At 41.5% G+C, this 22,970-nt stretch overlaps 1 protein-coding gene across 2 annotated transcripts in view; it reads left to right on the forward strand.

Annotated features, from left to right (window-relative positions):
* Nucleotides 1-244: 244 nt before the first annotated feature.
* grm3 (glutamate receptor, metabotropic 3) overlaps nt 245-22,970 on the forward strand; it is a 37,877-nt gene continuing 15,151 nt past the window's right edge. The window contains exons 1-7 of one of the 2 annotated variants that reach the window (XM_086027976.1): nt 245-441; nt 689-778; nt 8,359-8,414; nt 13,909-14,376; nt 15,697-15,840; nt 19,498-19,767; nt 20,630-21,221. In XM_086027976.1, the coding sequence (XP_085884102.1) occupies nt 14,065-14,376; nt 15,697-15,840; nt 19,498-19,767; nt 20,630-21,221 (1,318 nt within the window). In that variant the 5' untranslated portion in view covers nt 245-441; nt 689-778; nt 8,359-8,414; nt 13,909-14,064. The remainder of the gene's footprint in view (nt 442-688; nt 779-8,358; nt 8,415-13,908; nt 14,377-15,696; nt 15,841-19,497; nt 19,768-20,629; nt 21,222-22,970) is intronic. The other variant, XM_086027975.1, reaches the window with a different exon arrangement.

Raw genomic sequence — 22,970 nt, forward strand, 5'->3', positions numbered from 1 at the left:
ACAGATGGTTGAGGAGAAATTTCACATCTCTTTACTTCTTGCTTGCTCTCTGCTGGCGGTTGTTGATCCAAGTGGTAAACATAGAAGGATGGCGGTGGTGGGGGTGTTGGAATGGCTAAGTTTTCTTTTTATCCAATAAAAATGTCTCCGCGCAAAGATCGATTGTTGTTGCTAGGAGACTGAAGCATCCTTTGGCAGCGGGCTTCAGCTCACCACGTCTGTTTTTTCCCTCCCTCTTTCTCACTCTCTCCCTCTCTCTCTTACCCTCACTCTCATGTACAAACACACATTTTCCCTCTCTCTCCCACACACACGCACACACGCGCACTCACGCACACACAGCGGCAGCATCCTCTCTCTCAGCGCGACTCCTCCGGGGATCGGGAGTAGACCCAGTCAAACTTCCAGCAGAGAAGGGATTCACCACAAGACAACGGAAAGGTGAGTAAAAAAAAAAAAACAACAACAAAAAAAAAAACCCAACCTTCCCCTCTCTCTCGTCTTGGATAAAAGAGAAAAGAAATTGTCTGTCTGTGTCTGCAATTGGTGTTGAACTTTGATTTGTTTTACTTCTGGTGATCGCAAAAAGACACGTTTCCGTCGGTGGTCCTCTGCAGCATATGACAGGTTGAAATGATGCAGTCGTGTGTTTGAACTTCGCATGGAAACGCATGTTTTGTGCGTACAGGTGGACTATCTGATGACCCCCGCGCGCAGTCTTGCCTCCAAATCCTTTAAAAGTGCACCCACGTCAACAAATGCTCCATTTTTTTTTCTGGTGAGTAAAGGTGGAGAAGTAGCAAGCGGTTGCATCAAATCTGCATGAATTATGTCACGCCGCCCTTGCAATAGGCTTAACTTTGCCGTCTGTTAGAATGTGACACACTTTAAATCAAACGAAGGAAGAGAGCTGCATCTTATTGTGGAAGTGTGACCTTGCTTTCTCCTTACTTTTTAAATGAATGCAATTTGATTTTGTTCCTATTTGGGACTGACTGTTACATTTGGTACGCCAGCACGTCTCGGAAAAATTCCGCCATTATAAAACAAAATGTGGAAACGGTCCCTCGACGCCAGATTTGTTTTCATCATTTATATGACATTATACGATCACATAGCTGTATAAACACCTCATCATTTTATTCTGTATACACAATTGCCCCTCGAGTTTCATCGCTATTATATACTTATGTTTCTTTGAACAAAAAATGAATTTGAAATCAGAAGTCAAAAGTCAAATATAGTGTTCATCTGTTATTCAGTTTATATTAAAAAGGGATTTGGAAGGAAAAACATGCTTGTAACATCCATCCTCCCTTCTATTATCTGTACCACTAATTTGATTAGGGTCACGGATGTGCTGGAGCCTATCCCAGCTGACGATGTTCGAGAGGCGGGGTACACCCTGGACTGGCAGTCATGCTCACATTCCCAACTAAAGATAATTTTGAGTCTTCACTGAATCTAACATGAACGTTTTTGGAATGTCGGAGGAAGCCCGAGCACAGCATGCGTTCTTGAAACATTTTCATGGTGATTGGTGTAATTTGTGTTGGGGCCCTAATTAGAACAGTACCCCACATCTCCTTTTGCAATCATCAAAATGAGCATCAAACTGTTATGGACGCATTAGGCGACATTGGCAAAAAACTTTGACCATTTAGTGTCGACCCTCAGTAAAGGATACCTGCTTCCGATTCGGGCTCAAAATGGCTGTCTGACTGCTAAATTTCAGGCGTACGTACTTGAGACTTTTTCGTGGATCCTTTTAATGATAGATATGTTTATCCAATTTCTCATCTATTTCTCTGCTTTTTTGGGTACATTTTTTCTAACTTTGCAAGGGGGGACATCGGCGAGTTTTTGGAGTATCGTATTCAGGACTCCTTAAAATGCATACATTCACACTAAGATACTTTCAATTTGTGAGTTTTGGGGCATATTTGCCAATTCATTGTCCTACAATTGACAAGCATAGCGATTTCAAGAGATACTAAATTAATCCCTTAAAAATGAACTTTATTATCTTTATGAAATACAGAATTTCTGATACAACTCTTGGCTTGGAGCTCATCATCCTGTACCAAATTTTTTGACCTGGGGTGTACCACTAAAATCAAAGCTGCATAACAAGAGTTTGGAAGAAAAAGCGATCCAAAATAATGAAGAGCAAAAAAAAAAAAAGAGCAGTGAACCGAGCCCCACCAGAGAAGATCCGCGACAAATGAACGCCAAAACCAAACGGTTTGTAATTACCCATAGCTGCCACAAAATGGTGGCAAAGCATTTTTTAAATTTTAAACAATGCTATGGCTTGATGAAATTAAGCTCCTCCCCTCATTTTAACATCAATGTTAGGCACTAAATGCTTCCAAAGCAATATTTTGATGTGCCATGGACATCCCAAACCAAGTTTTCTATACATGAGATCCTGTTTTTGATTCATGGCACATTCTGTACGAAAAAATGTCGCTAAAGTAATACTACCTCTAAAAATTCAGCATTATATTTGTATAAACTGATCTTTTGAGGTTGTGCAGCTGTACCCAAAGCTTTGCCCGGCATATTGTCTTAATGTTAGCTTAGTAGCCTATGTCAATTTTTAACTTTTTACCCGAATAAGAAAAAAACATAACAAATTCAACAAACAAGAGTCCCGTTGCCTCAATTCTGTCTTGTAGATTTGTATGACCTGAATGACTGACAATCTACAAAGACATCAAGATTTTTTTATGCTAATGTGACAGTAAGTTAAAAATAACATGAGCAATTACGCTGTTTGGCTAATAGTACTTCTTTTTTTTTCATGTATTTGTGTGTATGTGTGTCTGTGAATAGAGGAGTGAAGGTGGGTCAAAAAAAGGTGTATGAGTGGACTTGGGCATTTGATGCAGTGTGTTAAACCTTGACGATACACTTACGTGTTTGTGTATGTTCTGCATCGATGTATTTTGTGTGTGTTCAAAGGCTGCGAGTTTTATGTGAGAGGGGGCGAGTCTGCAACATGGCCTTGTGTTTCAGCACTTCTGCGCTAGTGAATATGCTTACATGAGCTCCTGTTGGAGCACCTTGGTGATGATAATACGCGCATGTGTGTGCGTGCGCGTTTGTGCGTGCGCTTGCATATGTGCGCGCGCGTGCATGGCCTTGTAGCTTCCACACAGCACCTCTCTCCGGACTATGCAGTGCACAGCCTCAGCAATGGGAAATTAGCAGTGATGGCAGTGTATGTTTGTGACATATTAAGTTCCCTTGCTGTGTTTTTACACTCTCGTGGTACATTTCCGTGTTGTTAAGTCAAAGAAGAAAAAAAAATACTGTAGTTAAGTGAATTGTGTCCTGTGACAATATAAGCACCGAACAACAAGAATGAGTATACACAAAAAAATAGAAATCTAGCTTTTTCTTGTTCTTTATAGTAGAACATGGGTTGGTCTAACCAATAACATGTTTTTTTTTACCTAAGATTGGGAAAAAAAAACAAGATTTTTGTGAAAAGAAACATGTCAAGAAGAATGTTGACTTTGATACTTTTTTGACACCTCAAACTATGACAAAACAAAAACAAGACTGAGAAAGGGGAATAATAATGTATTTTACAAGTATACAACTAAGAAATGCGCCCTGTGTAACGCTGACTTACCACATGGCTTGAGTTTTTTTTACATTGCGTTCGTCATTATTCCAACAACTGTGTCATCTTTTCTCATAATTGTGGCATACACTTTGTACAAATCAGAACACATGCTTTGCTTATACCATACATAGACTGTACATATGAGTCATGCTTTAATTTGCTCGACTTTCAATGCGTTGCCTTTCCATCCCTCATAATGGATGGGACAACTCGAGAATCACTACCTAATCTCTTCCTCTATTCAAAAGCTGTGCTGACTTCATATTCAAAGCAATGCAAGGCCGTGATTTACAAGGATGTGTTTGGCATTGCACTGGTTTACAAAACTGAATTTCACAGACAAGCTAGGCGAGACCCTCTTCCCTGCATGCGCATACTTGACGAAAATAAACATCCACAGCAGTGAATGAGTTAAAAGGAAGTCAACCCAAACTAGTCTAAACACGGCATTCTGATTAATATTGCGAATATGAGAAATCTACCCGTTTTTAGCTAGCTCAGAGGGCGGCCATTTTGTAACTTCTCTCTACTGAAGATGACGTCAAAGTTGCTCAGTGCTCAGCTAAGGACCAATCATGGCTCAGCTTCAGAAAACAGGTGAGCCGTGATTGGTTGTTATCTGAGCCCAGAGCAACTTGGATGTCATCTTAAGTCGACAGAAGTAACAAAATGGCCGCCCCCTGAGATGGCTAAAAGTTGGTGCATTTTGCTGCTTAACTTATGTTTCACAAGCGAAATATTAATCACAATGCCATATTTCAACTAGTGGGCCTGCATGTTATACATTTGTGAGACCTAATAGTCTAGTGATAGCACTTCTCATTTCACTTCTGTTTTTTCAAAACGTATTTTATTGTGAAAATGAAAAACATTTTGTTGTTGTTGTTTTATGACAAGCCCTCTATCCTCTTCACAAAGCACCAATCGTGAAAGTGTGCAACCTTGAACATGTTTGATCGATAGAAATATAGAGGATCATGGAACAGCTGAAAGTTTACGAGGTATTATTTTTGCACACAAGCTCCCGCAGATGCTGTGGCACCTCCAATGGTGTGTGTCTTCTAAAGCATACAGTACATGTAATGGACTGAAATATTTGAAATGGAACACCTAATGACACACAAGCACTATGGATGATTGAACGCAAATACGGAGGCACCTTGACTTACGGGCATTCCACCACTAGATGGTGACAGCCAATTTCACAACATCCTTTCACCATCAGTTCCCGAGGTTGCTTCTAACAAAGGGTCCTAAGAAAGAGAATGCTGAGAAGATGAAGCAGACGAATGCCCCTTAAATTAAAACTTCATATCATGGCAAAATACGAGTGAGGTATGCGCGTAGTCAACTTGGCAAAGCATTATGAGCGTCCACGATACGTATGTACTATACAGAAGCAAAATGAGTTGAAAGTTTCTTCTCGTACGTCATACTTAACCTTGCGTCTCATTCTGTTTCATCACCAGTTCGTTTTACATTATCGTCATGTTCCAGCATTCCTTGTTCTTGCCTGACTCCCACAAGCGCTGTTGGATTATTGATCTTGTCTTTTCGCCTCATGTTTTTGGATACCGTTGCCTTCGCAGTCTACCGGGTAAAAACTCATGGTTGACTTCATTGTATGTTTGATGGAGTTTCTACCGTATACAGGGGACAGCACCAACTTTGGGGGAGGGGTTTAACGGCCATTTAATTCAAATGTATCTTTATAACGCCCCTCACTATAACGCAATAACGAGGAATTCTTCCTCGTGTCCAGCAGCTCATCGAAGTAATGCTGAAATCGTGTGCAGGATAATGATAAAAGAGACTGTTCCACATCTATCCTCCATCGATTTTCAACAGTGCTAGTCCTCATTTGGGTGGAGGGTGAGCTGGAGCCTGTCCTAATTGACTTTGGATTGGTCGCCATTCAATCACAAGCAAACATCAATGCTCACATTCCGATCCATGGCCAAGTGATAGTCGTCAATTAGCCTAACAATAGCATGCTTCCTCAACTGAGATTTTAACCTGGACCTGTTATCGATCCAATGCCTTAAGAAAGTTGCAGGAACAAATTACAGTGAACTCTCGTTTATGTTGGAGGATACGTTCCAGATCCACCCGCGATCGGTGAAAATACGTTCTGTAGAGAGACCATATAAGAAATATGTTTTGTTTTTGTTTTTTTTAAGTTTTAACTCTTCAACATATTTTAGACACACATAAAATTATGAAAATGTACTTTTTAAAGTCCTTAGTGTCTGTTCAAACTCTGTCACTTGCCCATTCTCCAAATAAGAGGCAAAAATGCTTGCTTTAACCCTAACCCAAGGTCCCGGTTTTCTTTCGCTTAGCGAACGTAACTTTTAACACCTTTGTGTCGCTACTGTGGGATGGAACGTAGTGTACATGACATTGGCACGTAAACGGAAAAATGTCCCCTTTTGGATGATGTCGTCGTCCATATTTGACACGTTGCACCTCACGATCGTGCGTCCATGTCCTGCAAAAGTCGTCTTGCAAATGTTAAAAATAAGTTAAAAAAAAAACATTTATGGGATTAACATGCCATGTATGCAACAATTTTTCAGATGTGCCATAATTATAACATTAAACTAATTACCTTGGAGACTTCCTGTAGTGCTCTCTGCTTTTCAGGCTTTTTTTTTGGGGGGGGGGTGTTTTATTTGAATACTTTGCTATTTCTTCTGCTTTAATGAACAGCGCCTGAAGATTGCTGCTGCTTCCGTCTTACAGACACACACACACACACACCAGGGCTTTGCAGTGCACCGCCACACCCCCTCCTCTACATTCAGCACCATTCATACGCAGACATTCACGGAGGGGGGAGGAAAGGCCAGTGGGATGTACGCCTGCGATCTCACTGAGAGAGATCAGACTCTTAAATAATTGATGAATTGGAGGAGAAAAGTATGTGTGAGCATGTGTGTGTGTGTGTCGTCATCTCGCAGGTAAATAAGCAATGAGACATTAGTTGCCTGTCCATAGCTCAGGCGGCGAGGGGTCTGAGAGCTCCAAATGTTGTCAGCTGGCTATGATCCTAATTAGACCAAAGGGTGCAGAAGTGGGTCACTGTTTGTATTGGCCAGAGCAATTATGATAACAACCACAATCAACTCGGGCGCTTCCTCTCCAGCCTTACAAATCCAAAGTTTTGATGGCACTGAGTCATTGTCGTCTTCCACTGCTGTTTACTTCACTTTACAGTCCAACAGTATTACACACGTAGAGATTTTTTTACCGTAAAGAGAAATTCAACCCGCATATTTTTTTCATGAATATGTTCAATGCCGGCCCACTAGTTGAAACAAGGCAGTATGATTATATGGAATATGAGTTAAGCAGCAAAATCCAATCGTTTTTAAAATGACATCACAGTTGCTCAGGGCTTAGATAACGACCAATCACGGCTCACCTGTTTTATGAAGCTGAGCCGTGATTGGTCGTTACCTGAGCCCTGAGCAGTTGTGATGTCCCTACGGTCGACAGAAGTGACAAAATGGCCGCCCCAGAGATGGTGAAAAACGACTGTATTTTGCTGCTTAACTCATAATCCACAAATGCAATAGTAATCAGAATATCGTGTTTCAACTAGTGGGCCTGCATAGAACATATTTTTAAAAATATATAGAAAAGTTAGAAAAGGAGTAACCCAGGCATGATATTCGGAATCTTAAAATAAGGGCAGATTCGGGTTATTCCGCGCGTTTACATGACTTATAAAAACCTGAATACCGCAAATATTCTGGTTTTAAAAGGATTATTGACTGCATGTAAATGTAGTCACCTCTTTGTGACTCCACTTTGTAACACCCTGTAGCACCTCTGGTTCTTCCACCGCCGCAGTGTGGATATGAATCAAGCCAGAGCCAGCAGTCATGCATTTGAATCATGCCACCGCCATCGCTCCCAGGGTCATTACATGACATTTAAGTTTGATAGATGTCACGTGCAGATGGTTAATTCACAGGCCAGCCGTCATCCGGCTGACGGTGTGGTTGTCCGACAGATGGGGTTGGCTTTTTTTAAGGGCTGCTAAAATGAAGGGAATTCATTCGATTGGACCTCAACTGCAAGACAATGGCCAGATACAGAATGTATGTTACTGTCAGTCAATCACTTCACCTTCACCTCGCGGCTGAGGAGATCTGCGGTCCAATCTCGGCTCATATCATCTAGGTTGGAGTTTGATGGTTTCTCCAGTGGTTTTCTCCGTTTACTGCGAAACTCTCCCACACTCCAAAAATATGGATGTTGTGTTCACTGAAGACCAATATTCCCTCTAAGTTGTGCACACAAGCAATTGTATACGTGCATGTGTATACAGTGCATAAAGACATTCTAACCTGAGCTGAGCAGCCCATTATTTGTCTATTCGTGTCCTCATAGTACACTGTTCAAAAGACCCAAAAATAGTTGAAGAAAAAAACAGAGCAGCAAAACCTACTGTAGGTAGGTTGCAATTAAATCTACTGGCCGTCGTGCTCTGTGGTGGTCTGGGCATCGACCCTGCACGGATGCGTGTCCTGCAAAGCAGCCCTGGCTGTTACACGAGGACAGGATGCGGTGGTGGGGGGGGGGAAGTAGGCGGAACATGAGAAGGGAGTGTGTACTTGACATGTCCGTCAACTGCTCGTCTCCAGCTCATGATTGTCTCTATTGTTTATTTCTGACTGTTTACTCATGTTCTGTATTTTTGTCTTCAATAGGTGTGGGAATGGTGCAACTTGCAGTCGGTCATCTGCTCCGTTCCCTCTTCATTCGGGTAAGGCACTTCACCACACAGGGGTACATTGACGTACAGGTTTAATTGTGAACGCAAGTTCGTAACTCATTTCATATCAAATCAATGTTCTCCATTTTGTGCAGTTTTAGACTTGCATGGCAGTCTGTCAAAGAAAAATGTCACAAAATGTACATACAGCCTATATATATATGTTCTGCCTGCCATGTTGCTGGAATAGATAGTAAACAAAGATAGATTATTTGCCATGAAAAATTCAACAACAAATAACAAATATCGCACAATTTGAATATTTCACACGAATGTGCCACAACTAGGGATGGGAATCGGAAACCAGGTCTTTTTAAGAATAGGGTGCGATGATGTCACATGCAAGAAGTGTATTTTGGTTCTGCGACTTTACCAACTTGACCATTCAGCCGTGTAACGACGCTCTCTCTTAATTTTGATGTGACGAGTATTGTGTTTGCTCTGTTATTTCACAGACAGCAAAACAACAAAAGTGGCTTCTCTATTACATCATACTTGTGCATCACTCTTATGTGACCAATCAACATGCGCTTAATCCAACTGTTACATTAGTGTAACAATCATTCGTATTAATTCATTCCCTCACCAAAGGAGAATCAATAAGGGAATCCATAAGGAATCGGATCGATCAGTATAATGGAGTCACAATCGCTCGCCGCGGCATAGTGGTTGAGAATCAGTTTTTATGATCATAACCTTAATATTTTTAACAGTCTTCTTTTTTTTTTTTTTTTTTTTTTGCATTACCTTATCATGTAAACATTTAATTGTTCTGCCTGTCACTATACAACACTGACAAAGATGAATCCTAAAGTGAAAGATGCTCTCTGCAAAATGCAAAAAGTTTAGGAAGTAGTCACACTTTAAAACTCAATAGAAGCTCAATGGTGGAATTGAATCTCACAACTGCAAGTTCTGCAATGATTAAAAAAAAAAATAATAAAAAATAAAAAAAAGTGGTGCATTTTCCTTGCTTTGCTCTGGTATTATTTTCCAAGATCTAATGAAGCACACACCATTTGGCCCATTTCGAGGAATGCGCATTGCTCAGAGTCTCATCCGCTTTTATATAACAATACCTTGACATCTCTTACGTAAAAGTTCAAAACTCTTTGAGTCTCAATGCTGGGTGCATATCATCGAACAACTCGCCTGCTGTGGGTGTGCGACAGGAAAAAGATGAAGCGGAGAGCGACTTGGCCATACAAATCTCACTTCAAAATGTCTTATTAGCGCCTCGCTCTTTTCTGAAACGGTCGTTTATGATGTTTGCTGAGCATTTCAGACGTCTGTAGCAGAGAGAGAGAGAGAGAGAGAGAGAGAGAGAGAGTGCAGAGGAAGAAGAGGGAGGTGGCAAGACATAGAAATAGTCTGCTTTTAGGTCAACTCCTTAGAGAAGCCGCAGAGGTGTGTGTGCGTGCATGTGGGGGCGGCTGTTTGTCTTTACGTGTGTGTCATATTACAGAGTAGAGTGGTAAAGATATGGCAGCCGCCTGAAGAAAAATCTCTGCTGCCTGGATCCAAAGGAAAGCTTTCATCCACCTACCTGCCCCACGCACACACAAACTGAGATTCACGTTCAAGCTTGCTCCTATTGGCCAAACATGTCGGATTTGTATTCGAAAGAAGGCATATTGCACATTTTTATCATCATTCAAAACACTTCGAAGGTGCCTTGCTGTCATGTCTGTGACGTGCTTTCGTCAACATACCCCAAAAATCAAGATCATTATGGAAAACGCCTCATTCTTGTCATAGCAAAGCTGAAATTAGCCCATCAAATGTACTTAGTAATTTTGAATTGTCACTGCTCACTCTGCACCAAGTACAGCCTGTTAATGGACAGAAATGGGGACTCTGGAAAAGTGACTATGAACTGCAAGAATACACACAAAAAAGGAAAAAGAAAAACATTTAGTATTTTCCCTCGTGGGGTCAGTACTTCATAATCCTGGCTTCAATTAATGTTGTGGATGTGTATCTGTGGTGCAAGCAATATTTTTATACGGCATGGCTTTGGCCTAAGCAGAAAAATAAACGCAAAAATTGGCGAGTGTTCCAGCCATGAACAGAGGACAGGTTCCAAAAACGATCTGTGAATAAGCAATTTCGGAACCATGAATAATGTGAGGGTTTACTGTAGTGCCTTGCCGCCTGCAATCTTTTGGCATCTTCCTGTCACGGACCTGTTGAGGAGCTTCATTCAGAGTAGGGAATTCACAAATTCTGAACCGAGAATAAGCGCGGGTTTAGTGTATTGCTTTGCTGCAATCTAGAAGTGTCTTGTTGACAAGTAACTATGTTAAAGTGCGTTGAGGAGCTTCGTTTTGAAGCGGAAAATTGGCAAATTCCATAGAACTAATGCTGGGTTTTACTGTAATGCTTTGCTGCTCTCTTGTGGTATCTTGATAACCAGAGCTTCGTCAATACTTTAGTCCATCTATTTTTTATCATGTTACGATGATTTTATTTCACCGATCACTACGCTGTCTGTGCGTGTGTGTGTGTGTCGCTTGTTTTTATTTGATATTTTCTCTTAATTTAGCTGCGTGTCTGCTTGTGCGGCACCTGCATGTGATGTGAAAATGACGTTCTCAACACCGATTGGCTGTGGCCGACGGGGGACGGACTGGGATCATGTGGGTCGGCCGGAAATACAGACGGGAACTTAGTGACGGTTTGACAATGCCCAGCGCTGTTGATAACAAGAAACCATGCTGAAATAAATGAATTGAGGAGCTTCATTTAGAAACAATTTGTGCCTTGCTGCATATCTCGTTGCATCTATAAGCAATTATTAAACGTCACTTAGTGAAGGCTTTTCAGTGGGAGGGGTAGCTTAGACCACTGTACTTCTGCTTTACTGCAAATCACTAAAGCATTATTTTTGGTGAACTGCTGTTGCTGTGACCAATTCCATTCGATAAGATTCAGATCAAAAGTATGATTCAGCTGAATGCTGGTATTTTACGCAAGCAGGGTGAGTTGGGGGGGAGGAAGAAGTGTGACCTTTTGATTCTATCGGCTGATTGCGACCTTCATGTTGCACTTACACTTGGTCGTCATTAACATGCCGGCCAGACCGCCGAGCAGGGCCGAATCGATATGATCAGTTTTCTGTGTAACACGTGGAAGTTGATGATACAATTCGAGCCATTCCAGCCCCTTTATTGTATCGATTCTGACCTTTTATGCACCACAACTCATTGATTCCGAAATTCAGCTTTGCGATACATTAAAGAACCTGTTGTCAAGCTTCCAAAGCATGATAAGACCCACTTTCAGATAAAAAGCTCAAGAAACGTTTTCTTTAAAGTGTGTGTCTCTGGAGTGACTGCCCGCCTATCAAGTGTGAAATTAAATAACCAAGTAAATATTTTGCTAGCGTCTTTATTCCAAAAATGCGACTAATTTACAAAATACCGCATACCCATACTGTGTTTTTGCACCAGTGATTTGGCAGTTAGGCTGGGCAGTAGCTCCTCTTCAATGCAAGAGATAGGATGAAGGCGGGGCACTACATTCCAGCAGGCTGAGCTGGCCGACGTCGCATGGCACGCAAAACTTCGGCGTTGGTGGGTTCCGTGTTCAATGGCATGTCAACTTCCGGGTGCGTCAAGGTGCTGCCCCTTCCGTTACTTCTACAGTGGTGGCTTTGAGCAAGGGAAATTCATTTGCAGTCTGGACGCGGAATGTGAATATCTCTTACTCCAGTAACATCACAGGAGTTTGCTTTTATTGGGGAAAAAAATAGTTGGGGGGAAGAAAAAATGTCACGAAGTTGGCAACACTGAGTAGCCCTCATTTCGTTGCGACGCCCTAGCTCCGCCCGCAATTGTCACAGGAATGACAGCTGTACTTGTATTTGCATGATGCAGAATTGGCTACTTCGTGATTCTTATTCTTGCAACGAATTTATTGACCTTTCTGGTGCTCTGATTTCGCCTAAAATACTTAAACAGGTATCGCTTCACTTTCAGTCAGCAGATTTGTAATGTTTTGAAGTTGTTTCTGGTGAGTTCCGCTCGATTAAACCTATTTGCGCTTCTTTGTTTTTCTTGTTTTAATGTTTGAGGTGAAAGTCGGGGATCACATTACTGAACACGGCAGCCCAAACACAGCCGCCGATAACTTCGATTGAGTCGTGAACTTGCTAGTATCAGATGTCCTTGTTGTCATACTCACACACACGCACGCAAACACGTGTTCACGCACACATGCACACAAACTCGCCGGGGGGGAGTGGAAAAGTGTTGCGAGCGAGATCAGATTAGAGCAGCTTTTCTGATTTGTGCTATGAGAAGTCTCATGTATCAAGCAGCCATCTAAGCTGGCTTATCCAGATACAACCAGGGGCACTCTCTCTCTCACACACACACACACACACACGCACGCACACCCACACACACGGCCTGAAGAAGAAGAAGAAGAAGGTTGACCGTGTGATCTAAAGGATAGCTGACTGGAGATCAACAAGGCGCAATCTCCAAACAATTCCAAATCCGTGTTAGTCATGGCAGCAGATGTATCGCTCCCTACTCTCTGATAGCGAGTACATCCTTGAAGCTTTAGGGGTACATTTGTCTCTGTACCCTGAGAGGGACGATAGACTTTTACAGCACGCTATCATGCACTACATCTATAATTTCTCAGATTCTGTACAGTGACTTCCCAGTTCCTTGCAAGGCATATGTTCCTGACCCATACTCTATACTGACGGTTGAAAAAAATCTGCAATATAGAGAGACCATTCTTTACATAGTTTTACTCTTCCGATACGCTTTAAACACATTTAACTAGTGATGCACCAATACCAGTATCAGTATTGTAATTGTAGTTGTGAAAGTAGGCTAATAATAAGACATTCATACCACCTTACTAGCATGACATATGCTAGTCTTGCAGATTGTGAACGGTCCTTCAAAAAGAGTCCATATGTGCTTGTTACAAGCTGTTTATTGCCATTTCCAGTTGAACTTTACTGTAAAACTAACACAATATAAGGACAACTACATAATGTAGCCTGAACAAAACTGTTAGCTTCGTCTCACAAAAGTCCTCTAGCTTAAAGCTAACACATAATAAGCAATGCTGTATACAGGCTAAAGAAGTTTACATCGATGGTGTGGTAAGAACATTCAAATAACCTAATAACAGCGCATCTACATTTAACAGAAAGCTACCCACTGGCATTCTATCTTACAAATTATCCTACTGCATTACTGGTGTCTTTTTGTCATTACGGTTATGTAGAAGCTTCATTTCACAGACAAGCTAGGCCACACTCTCTTTTGATGGACATATTTGTTTCAAATATAGTCAATGCTTGGATTTCCCTTGATGAATATGAGCGTCCACGGCAGTGAATGAGTTAATTGCTTATTTTGTATTTGTTTCTTTCTTTTTTTAATTCACTCGAGCAGCGGCCTGTCTGGGTATTTGCTTCTCCCTAACTGATTTGGATGACTTGTTTTGTGTTCTTCAGGGCTAATGTCCTCATGGTGTGTCCCTCACCGCACACTCCTCTGCCTGTCCCCCTCGATCGTTTCATGGGCCTCCAAGTGAGCCCCGCCGTTCCACCCTTAGCCCCTCACCCCTAACCTTCCTCGCCCTCCTCCGGCCCCACCCCCAACCACCAACCATGGTGGCCCGCGCTATTGTGGTGGTGATGATATGTCGAGGCATGCTGCTGTCCGTTGGAGACCCACCGCCGTCCCGCTGGGAGATCCGCATGGAAGGTGATCTGGTGCTGGGCGGCCTGTTCCCCGTGCACGAGAAAGGCGGCGGCATGGAGGAGTGCGGCCGTGTCAACGAGGATCGAGGCATCCAGAGACTGGAGGCCATGCTGTTCGCCATCGACGCCATCAACCGAGACCCCATTCTGTTGCCTGGCGTCTCCCTTGGCGTGCACATCCTGGACACGTGCTCGCGAGATACGTACGCACTGGAGCAGGTTGGTTCACACACAATGAAACTCTCCTAAATCTTTCATTTGATTTACAATACACATTTTCACCATGATGTCCTAGTGTTAGTTTAAATCCCTGCTTTGAAACTCTGACCCTTCTTTCAAAACCTACTTTGAAACCCTAACACTAATTTAAAACCCTACTTTGAAACCTAAATGTGAAGTGAATTAGATGAAGAATTTGTAAAGAATTAGATGATATAATTTGAACGACGTCAATCAGTTTTGTTGAATTTGTCAATGAGAATTAATAGTGATTTTTTTTGTGTGTGGGAACATTTTGGGAAAATCTGAATTTTTGGCATACAAATTGAATGAGCTGTTTTATGAACATTTTAGAATACAGATGGGGCCAATGTGAAATAGTTTTGTTGAAAGTATCTTTGGGATTAAATATTGTTTGTGGGTATTGTAATGGTGAAAATGTTGAATTTTTGGTGAATGATATTTTTTAAATTTATTTAAATTCCAAATGGGAACGATGTGAATGTTAAATGTGCCATTGGAATGCATAATAAATAACCTTTGATGGGAACTGGGCCTCATTGGGAATGAATGGAAAATTAACAAAAAAAAGAATATTTGGAATGAGAAAAATACTAGCCCCCATGGCACTGGAATGATAGAAATCAATGAATTATGTGGAAGGAGATGCATGTGCAAAAGTGGCTGGAATAAATTAAAAAAAAAATAGAAATAATGTATGTAAATGCTTTCAGCCTTCACACAATAAAATTGCATCCATCAAAATAAACAAATAAATAAATGCAAATGCAAACACAAAAATGAAATGAATGAAAATAACATGGTAGTAGTCAACAATAAAAAATATACTCTAAAAGAAAGTGAATACATAAATAGAAATAAATCAATAAATTGAAAAAAACAATTCAAAAAACATACAATGATATTGTAGCCATATTATCATTTTTAATTTAATTAATATGAACATAAGATTCAAACATGATTGAAGTTTTAAAAAATAATAATAATTAAAAACATTTTTTTTAAACATTATGCTAATAATAGTCATGTTTGCAGTATTTTGTAATCATAAAAAAATAACACAGAGTACATTAGTAGTAATTACATAAATCAAAATAACATTTTATATCAAGTATACACCTATTATACGGTATAATAAGTTTTTCCCTTTTTTTTGGATGTGGTGTTCTATAGTCGTCATTTTCACTAAAGAGATTCAAAGCAAGAGTTTTATGAGACATTTTGCCTTTACAAAGCTAATAACACTCAGTATGGACTGACTCCCCTGGGTGCAGTTCTCATGAGCGGCGCTTTTTGCAGGCGCTGGAGTTTGTGCGCGCATCGCTAACCAAGGTGGACGACTCTGAGTTCATCTGTCCGGACGGCTCTTACGCACTGCAGGATGACAGCCCGCTCGCCATCGCTGGCGTCATCGGAGGCTCCTTCAGCAGCGTCTCCATACAGGTAAACCGTGACACTACACACGTGGCAGCAAATAAAATTGTATTGCATTGTATTGTATAGTTACTTAGTTACATTTACAGTTACCTTTATTTAGTTGCAATTAGTTACTGAGTTACTTTGTTATAGGTACTTAGTTACAAACTAGTGTTGTGGCTGTGTTCAGAATTTACACATCACATGTAAACAAATGTTAGTGTAAAGTCGCTCTACCTGTCACCTTTATAGCCTGCGCCAGGATTGTTTTTGTGTTTGTGTTTGGCTAGCATGACGGCCAATAAATGACGAAAGACTGTCGGGCTCATTTTACTCCTTTATGGGGAAAATTGTTGCCCATTGCGTTTGAATGCATGCTGGGTCATTGATTGCGTGGAATAAACACAATTTCAAGGCTCGCTAAGGTGCTGTATCTGCTGATAATGGAGTATTAAAGAGGGGAAAAAAACAGAACAAAAAATTGCGCGAAATAAGGAAACGTTTTTTTTCTTGTAAAAATAGGCATTGATTCTCACATTACAGCTTTATCCTTTTAAAAAGAAAAATTCTGCTTGAAAAAGTTTTTCTTGTAATATTAGGACTTTATATGGGTCAAACTAAATGTTTTTCTTGGAATATTATATTATTATTCTAAAATAAAATTCTTGTAACATTGAAATGTGCCTGCTTTTTTCATGTATTGTAATGACTTTAATCTATCTTTAAATTGTGTCTTAAAACTTATTTGATCATTTTTTATGATCTTTTTTATAAAGCATGTATTTTTGCATCTTAATATTTTTTTTTAACTTCAGCAAAATGTTTTCTAATATTTTTTTCTAAGTTCTTAAGTTCTTTCATGATTCGTATAATCAAAACGAGTATTTTGTCAACTGAATTATTTTCCAACGTAACTTGTTCTACTCCAGCTTTGTTAACTAACTTGCAAAATATGTATTCTCATAAATCACACATTTATTACACCATCCAAACATTTTACTTGTATTATTTATCCGACTTATTTCCTGTAAAATGCTAACTCTTCTTGTCTTACTACAACTTTGTTCAAAACAACTTTTTGCTTTTATTCTATTCTCACAGGTCACAAATTTATCATCCCATCAACCCTTTTTTGCTCCTATTAAGACCTCCTCTTCAAATGTCTTCATTACACTCATAAAACGTCTTCCCTCCTAAACTTTTATCCTCTAAAAATGTGCATTTGATTCCCTTAATGTCATACTTCAAGCATCTCTATTTGTGCAGGAGCACATCCTGCATTTCATGGTTTTGCTTCGATAGACTTGAGAGATAGAGAGCGCGGAGGGCTGATCAAGCAGTTGGCTCCCAATAGCCCACTTGTTTGTCGACCTGTTGTGTGCATTGTGAGGCATCTCTGCTGGCTATTTGGAGACACTGTGCTGACCTCAGCCTCCTCCTCTTCCTCTTCGTCTTCCTCTTCCTCTTGCTCTTCTCATCCTCCTGCGTCCTGGGGCAGCTGGTGGAAACGCCACAGCTCTGTTTCTGCTGTTGGGAACCCTCCCTTTTTTGAGCCAAGAGCCGCTCTCCTTGCTCAACTTGATGCGGCTATTGTACCCACGTGTCTGGGGTTTGCCAAGTCGGTGCGGCTTCTCATATTTCCCGTTGAATCGTGCATGTTTTCAACGCCTTAACGCTAAATCATAGCGCAGGTGTCCTCTGCACATGTGGGTGCGTGTGACTTGCATTTCAAACAGAAAACACAAATGCCGCACCTCTCCACACTGAACCAATTTTTTTATTTGATTTTTTTTTTTTTTTTTTTTTAAATCAGCAGCACTTTCCTACAGCGTATCGGCTCCTCAAGTGGGCATGTGATGCTTGTTCAGGGGGCAGCTAATGGAGCATTGCGCCCCTGACCTTCCCTGACATTTAAATCAAAGTCCGGCTTGAAAGCTTAAAACCTGCCCACGGCGTCATAAGCAGCCATCGATATGTGTCTGACTGCCTCTGTGTGTGTTCATTTCAATATCAACATCAACCCAATAATTATGAAGATGCAATATTATTAGAAAGAAAATGCCACCATACTGGGGAAAAAAGTAACCTTGAAAAAAAGTATAGATGAAAATATATTGTCACTGTCTTGTGAAAAACACTTATTTCAATTTTTTTCTCTTTTTTTATTTTGTATTTTTATGTTCATGTGTTTCCCACCTTACAAACATCCCATTAACTTGAAAATTGAAAAAAAAAAAAAAAGAATCCATTCATTGTCTACCTCGACAAATTTTGTTCTTTGTCTCTCTTTTTTTAATTTTTGTGTGGTGGCTCGCAGCAGATGGGAGATTCCGTCAAAGAATGGCCTTGTATTATTTGCATCTATCCAGGCATGTTTGATTGTGCTGTTTACATGTCTTTGCACCATCTGCGTGTGTTTGTGTGTGTGTGTGTCTGGTTATGATACTTCCACTGCCTCAGAAAGCTCATATGATGCATGAGTCAGTCCTGTATGAACTGTTAGTGTGAGTTATCATAAACAATCCATATTAGCCACTCGATACATTTCAATTGGCTCAGCACCAATTCTAAAAGAATTGAGTTCCGTTCACCATGCGGTTTCCTCAGCAACTGCACCACGCCACAGTGAAAGCAAAGGGAAGAAGATTCCACACACAGGAGAGATTCCTGAGAACCTCAGAACTGTGATAAAGACATGCTAACCACTAGGTCATAATGCTGAATTAATATTGTTTTTTTTGTGCTAACTAGACAATGTACTACAGAAAACATCTGTAAAATCTGAGTATCATATGACCCGTTTGTGTGTATGTGTGTGTGTGTGTTTGGATTAGCATGTCTGTCTTCGCACTTAACTCGTATCTTCACCGAATTCCATCATGCACGATTGCCGTCAGCAGCAACCTTCCAAATATATTGACATTTTATCTTTGAAAAGCGGAAAAAATGCATTAATTAAAGGATCATTTTTATGGGTTTTACACTCCAAGCTTCTCTCTCTCTTTTTTTTTTGTATGATGGGCCAGCAGTAATTTTTGATCAAACTTTCATTAACGCGCTTAATTAAAAAAAAACTCCGCACACACACAAACACACAAGGACGTGCTGGCCAATACAAAGCAGTGAGTAGAGGAACACAAGCAGGGCGTGTGCTTGTACGTGTCCATAGCACTGAATAATTCCATATTTGATGTATTTTGACATTAGCGAAACACATCATTAGCTCCTCTGTATGTGCATCTTTACTTGCCATCTAACAGCATAAGGAATCCTGTTGGAGGATTCAAAAAAGACACATTGGGGGATTTTCTTGTGTATGTTGTACTGCAAAGGAGTTGTTTTCCATGTTTTGGGGGGTTTATTTTGTTTTGTTCTAGTTCCCATTGGGCCGTATTAGAGAGCTGTGAAGGAAGGGAAAGGTACACACATTTTATTTAGCTCAACTTCTTTATCGCGCGGATTAGCCAGGGGCCTCTGTTTGCAGTTTGCACATTCACAAAGTGAAATCAACCTTGTCAAACAGCCAGGGTGATTCACCCACTTTTTCGGAGAAGTAACTTATGTTTTTCACAAAATCAGTCCTTTGCTAGCTTTTATAACTCGGTTGCTATATCTTTTGACACAAAATCTTCAAGATCTTGCCAATGATCCAGTTGTCGTCACTGTCATCTGTTGTTTATCCAGGTTGCCAACCTTCTCAGGCTCTTCCAGATCCCCCAAATAAGCTACGCGTCTACCAGCGCCAAGCTCAGCGACAAGACCCGCTACGACTACTTCGCCCGCACTGTGCCGCCTGACTTCTATCAGGCCAAAGCCATGGCTGAGATCTTGCGCTTTTTCAACTGGACCTACGTCTCCACGGTGGCATCGGAGGGCGACTACGGAGAAACGGGCATTGAAGCCTTCGAACAGGAGGCCCGCATGAGGAACATCTGCATTGCCACATCAGAAAAAGTAAGATATAGTATGATTATGATAGGAAGCATCGAGTACGTTTTTAATCTGCATGATGTAGAGCGTCAAACGGCACCGTTGAGAATGAAAGGGCTGCTAACCAACCCTAATGATTTATTCCAATATGTTTTTGAACAAGATGTTTTTTTCTTTTGCCTCTCAGAAGTTAAATAATTGAGTGATGGGCAGTATCACAAATAATAGCAAGCCGATAAGTGAAATAGAGGTACTGATTTTACCGATATTGATAGTTTATACTAGGCTTTACACAATTTTTTTTTATAACCGATCCAATTAGAAGATGGACCAATTGATCCAATCTATTTAAACAACTTGGTTATTTACTGTACAGTCGACCCCGCTATTGATGGGGCCCTTGAAAAGCCAATTGACACTCATTGAAATGCAGTTGGCAAAAATTATAACAAACCCTAAAAATTCTCGCTGATAATGAAATAATATTAAAATAACGCTGATAATCATCCAATACACAGAAAATAAAATGCAACTATACATGCTGAGAAACAATGGATTATTAATGATGGCAGCACAGAATGTCCCTGGATTGAAGTTTGTGTTAGCTGTAATGTCGGATTCTGCGAATCCGATCATTGACATCATGGACCAATCAACATATTGATATGTATACTTTGATTCACGTTTTTTGTTTTTTTTTTAATCCTGATATCGATCACTGCAATTGGAAGGCTTGTATCAATATTTCAGTGTTGATCTGGCCTGAGCAAAAACAACAACAAAAGAAACATAACTTATTAACAGTCATCTTGACCTGGTATGTTTTCTTTGCATTGGTGGACTTTTATTCATGTGACATTTGGTTCCAAACCTTGGACTCGTACAGGTGGGACGTTCCAACGCCAAAAAGTCATACGACACCGTTATCCGCCAGCTCCTCCAGAAGCCCAACGCCCGCGTGGCCGTCCTATTCCTGCGCAGCGACGACGCCCGAGAGCTCCTGGCCGCCGCCGCCAGACTCAACGCCTCCTTCATCTGGGTGGCCAGCGACGGCTGGGGCGCGCAGGAGAGCATCGTCAAGGGCAACGAGGTGACTGCCGAAGGAGCCATCACGCTGGAGCTGGCCGCCAACCACGTGCCAGAGTTCAACCGCTACTTCCTCAGCCTGAACCCCAACAAAAACCTCCGCAACCCCTGGTTCAGGGAATTCTGGGAGCAGCGCTTCCAGTGCTCACTGGGCGGCAGCGGAGGGCAAACGGCGCTTCCCCCTTGCGACAAGGACCTATCCATGGATAAGAACAACTTTGAGCCTGAGTCCAAGATCATGTTTGTGGTAAACGCGGTGTACGCCATGGCCTACGCCCTGCACAATATGCAGCGCAGCCTCTGCTTCAACACCAGCACGCTGTGCGACAGCATGAAGGCCTTGGATGGCCGCAGACTCTACCGGGACTTCATCCTGAATGTCAGCTTCACAGGTAAGATTGCGCGGCGACTACAAAGAAGTCAAGGACACGGGGCGAGGCCGCTTCATGCGCCGACATGCCCAGAAAGGCGCAACACGGCCCCAAACGCGCTAAGGCTTGCGCTGGCACTAAAATGAAGTTACGCCCATTTTTAGACTGAAAAAAATAGGGCATTCAGTGTGAATGTGAGAGTGAATGGTTGTCTGTCTTTATATGTGCCCTGCAACTAACCATTCCAGGGTGTCGGTGCCCAACGGATGGATGGATGGATGGATGGATGGATGGATGGATGGATGGATGGATGGATAAAGAGTTCTGTCTCGTGCAAAATAGCAACTGTTCACCCCGCCCCCTTCTATTGTGAGGCCAATGCCAAGTCAAGCTTTTACTTACCAATTACGAAAGGGGCTTTTATTCTACTTGTATATTAAATAACATTTATAGTTCAGTCTATACATTTTACTTACTGTAAGTAAACGGGTCGAATCAATACTTAGACTTTTACAATTTTTTAAACTTTTTTTTGAATGTTTACTACTTAAATACAGAGTGTGAGTAGTTTTGCCACCTCTGATGTAAGGACAGGGGAAGGTAAGATAACGGAGTGTTGTCGAGCTGTTGTCCTTCTCAGCCTCAGCATCCAAGTCCTGAGACCAATCGGCTTAATTTCCATGTATTGTTAAGCAGCAGCCGGCTATTGACAACTATTACCGGCGACACGCCACTACTAAGTTGCTTTGAGCAATGAGAGCGGCGGCTAATCCGCGGGGCTATATTCTTCCCCCATTGCACTAATGAGATTGGTTGTGCTTTATAATAGCTCCTATAGCGGGCTGCCTGCTGCCGCATTTGCTGCTCTCGGCGGGGCTGCTGGAGAGGAGTGTGTGGGGGGGGGCGGTAGTGGGGATCGTGTTGACTGACAGATAGCGCTACAGAGGGAGCGGTATAAATAAACTGCAGCGTCTCTGGGACTGACACAGGTGTGGAGGTGCTTATTTCTTGCACCCAGACATCAAAACAGCGCTAACAGGAGCACAAGGGAGCTTTTCCAATTCCAAAGCCCTCTTTTACACTGCGCTGTGCTGTGATTACGTTGAATTTTCATTGGTGAAGGCAGCACTTCATCACTACGCTGCCCAGTAAAACTAGTGGATCATCACCAAACCATCCAAAGACCCTCTCACACTTCCCTGGAAAAGGGTAGGAGTGATTACGATTGTAGTTTCACTCGTGGAGGCAGCACTTCAACACAAAGCCTCCCCATTACATTTTCCAATTATTGTATGGGTAGATGCATGTTGTGTGCTCCAAACACAAATATCCTCCAAAGCAGGCTTCCACACTTGCATCTTCCGTATGTAGGCGACCTTGAAATTCCTCAACTAGAAGTTTTTTTTTTTGTTTTTTGTTTTTTTCTGCCATTGCAGTTTGTTATGGAGCTCACTGTGACTCACTGCCATGCTGCACATATATATGCCTCTCCATCTGAGTCAAACCGTATACATATACATACGGCCATGGCCATCTGCGGTGTAACTGCCTTGGCCCTGAGATTTGATGGCAACCAGTGGCAGGTGTACCCGACTTCTGGCCCAAAGTCAGCTCGCACGGGTTCCAGCTCACCCGCAAACCTAATGAGGACAAACAAAATTGGAAATGGATGGAGTGACTTGTGTGATGCAGTCGGTAATTGTTAAAATGCTACTTTTTCATTGCTGTTCACACACCGGAGTCAACGGAAGTATTAAAAAGAGTTAAGAA

The sequence above is a fragment of the Filicampus tigris genome, chromosome 4 (assembly GCF_054856515.1).
Source record: "Filicampus tigris isolate MCC_2025a chromosome 4, RoL_Ftig_1.0, whole genome shotgun sequence".
NCBI classification, from domain to species: Eukaryota; Metazoa; Chordata; class Actinopteri; order Syngnathiformes; family Syngnathidae; genus Filicampus; species Filicampus tigris.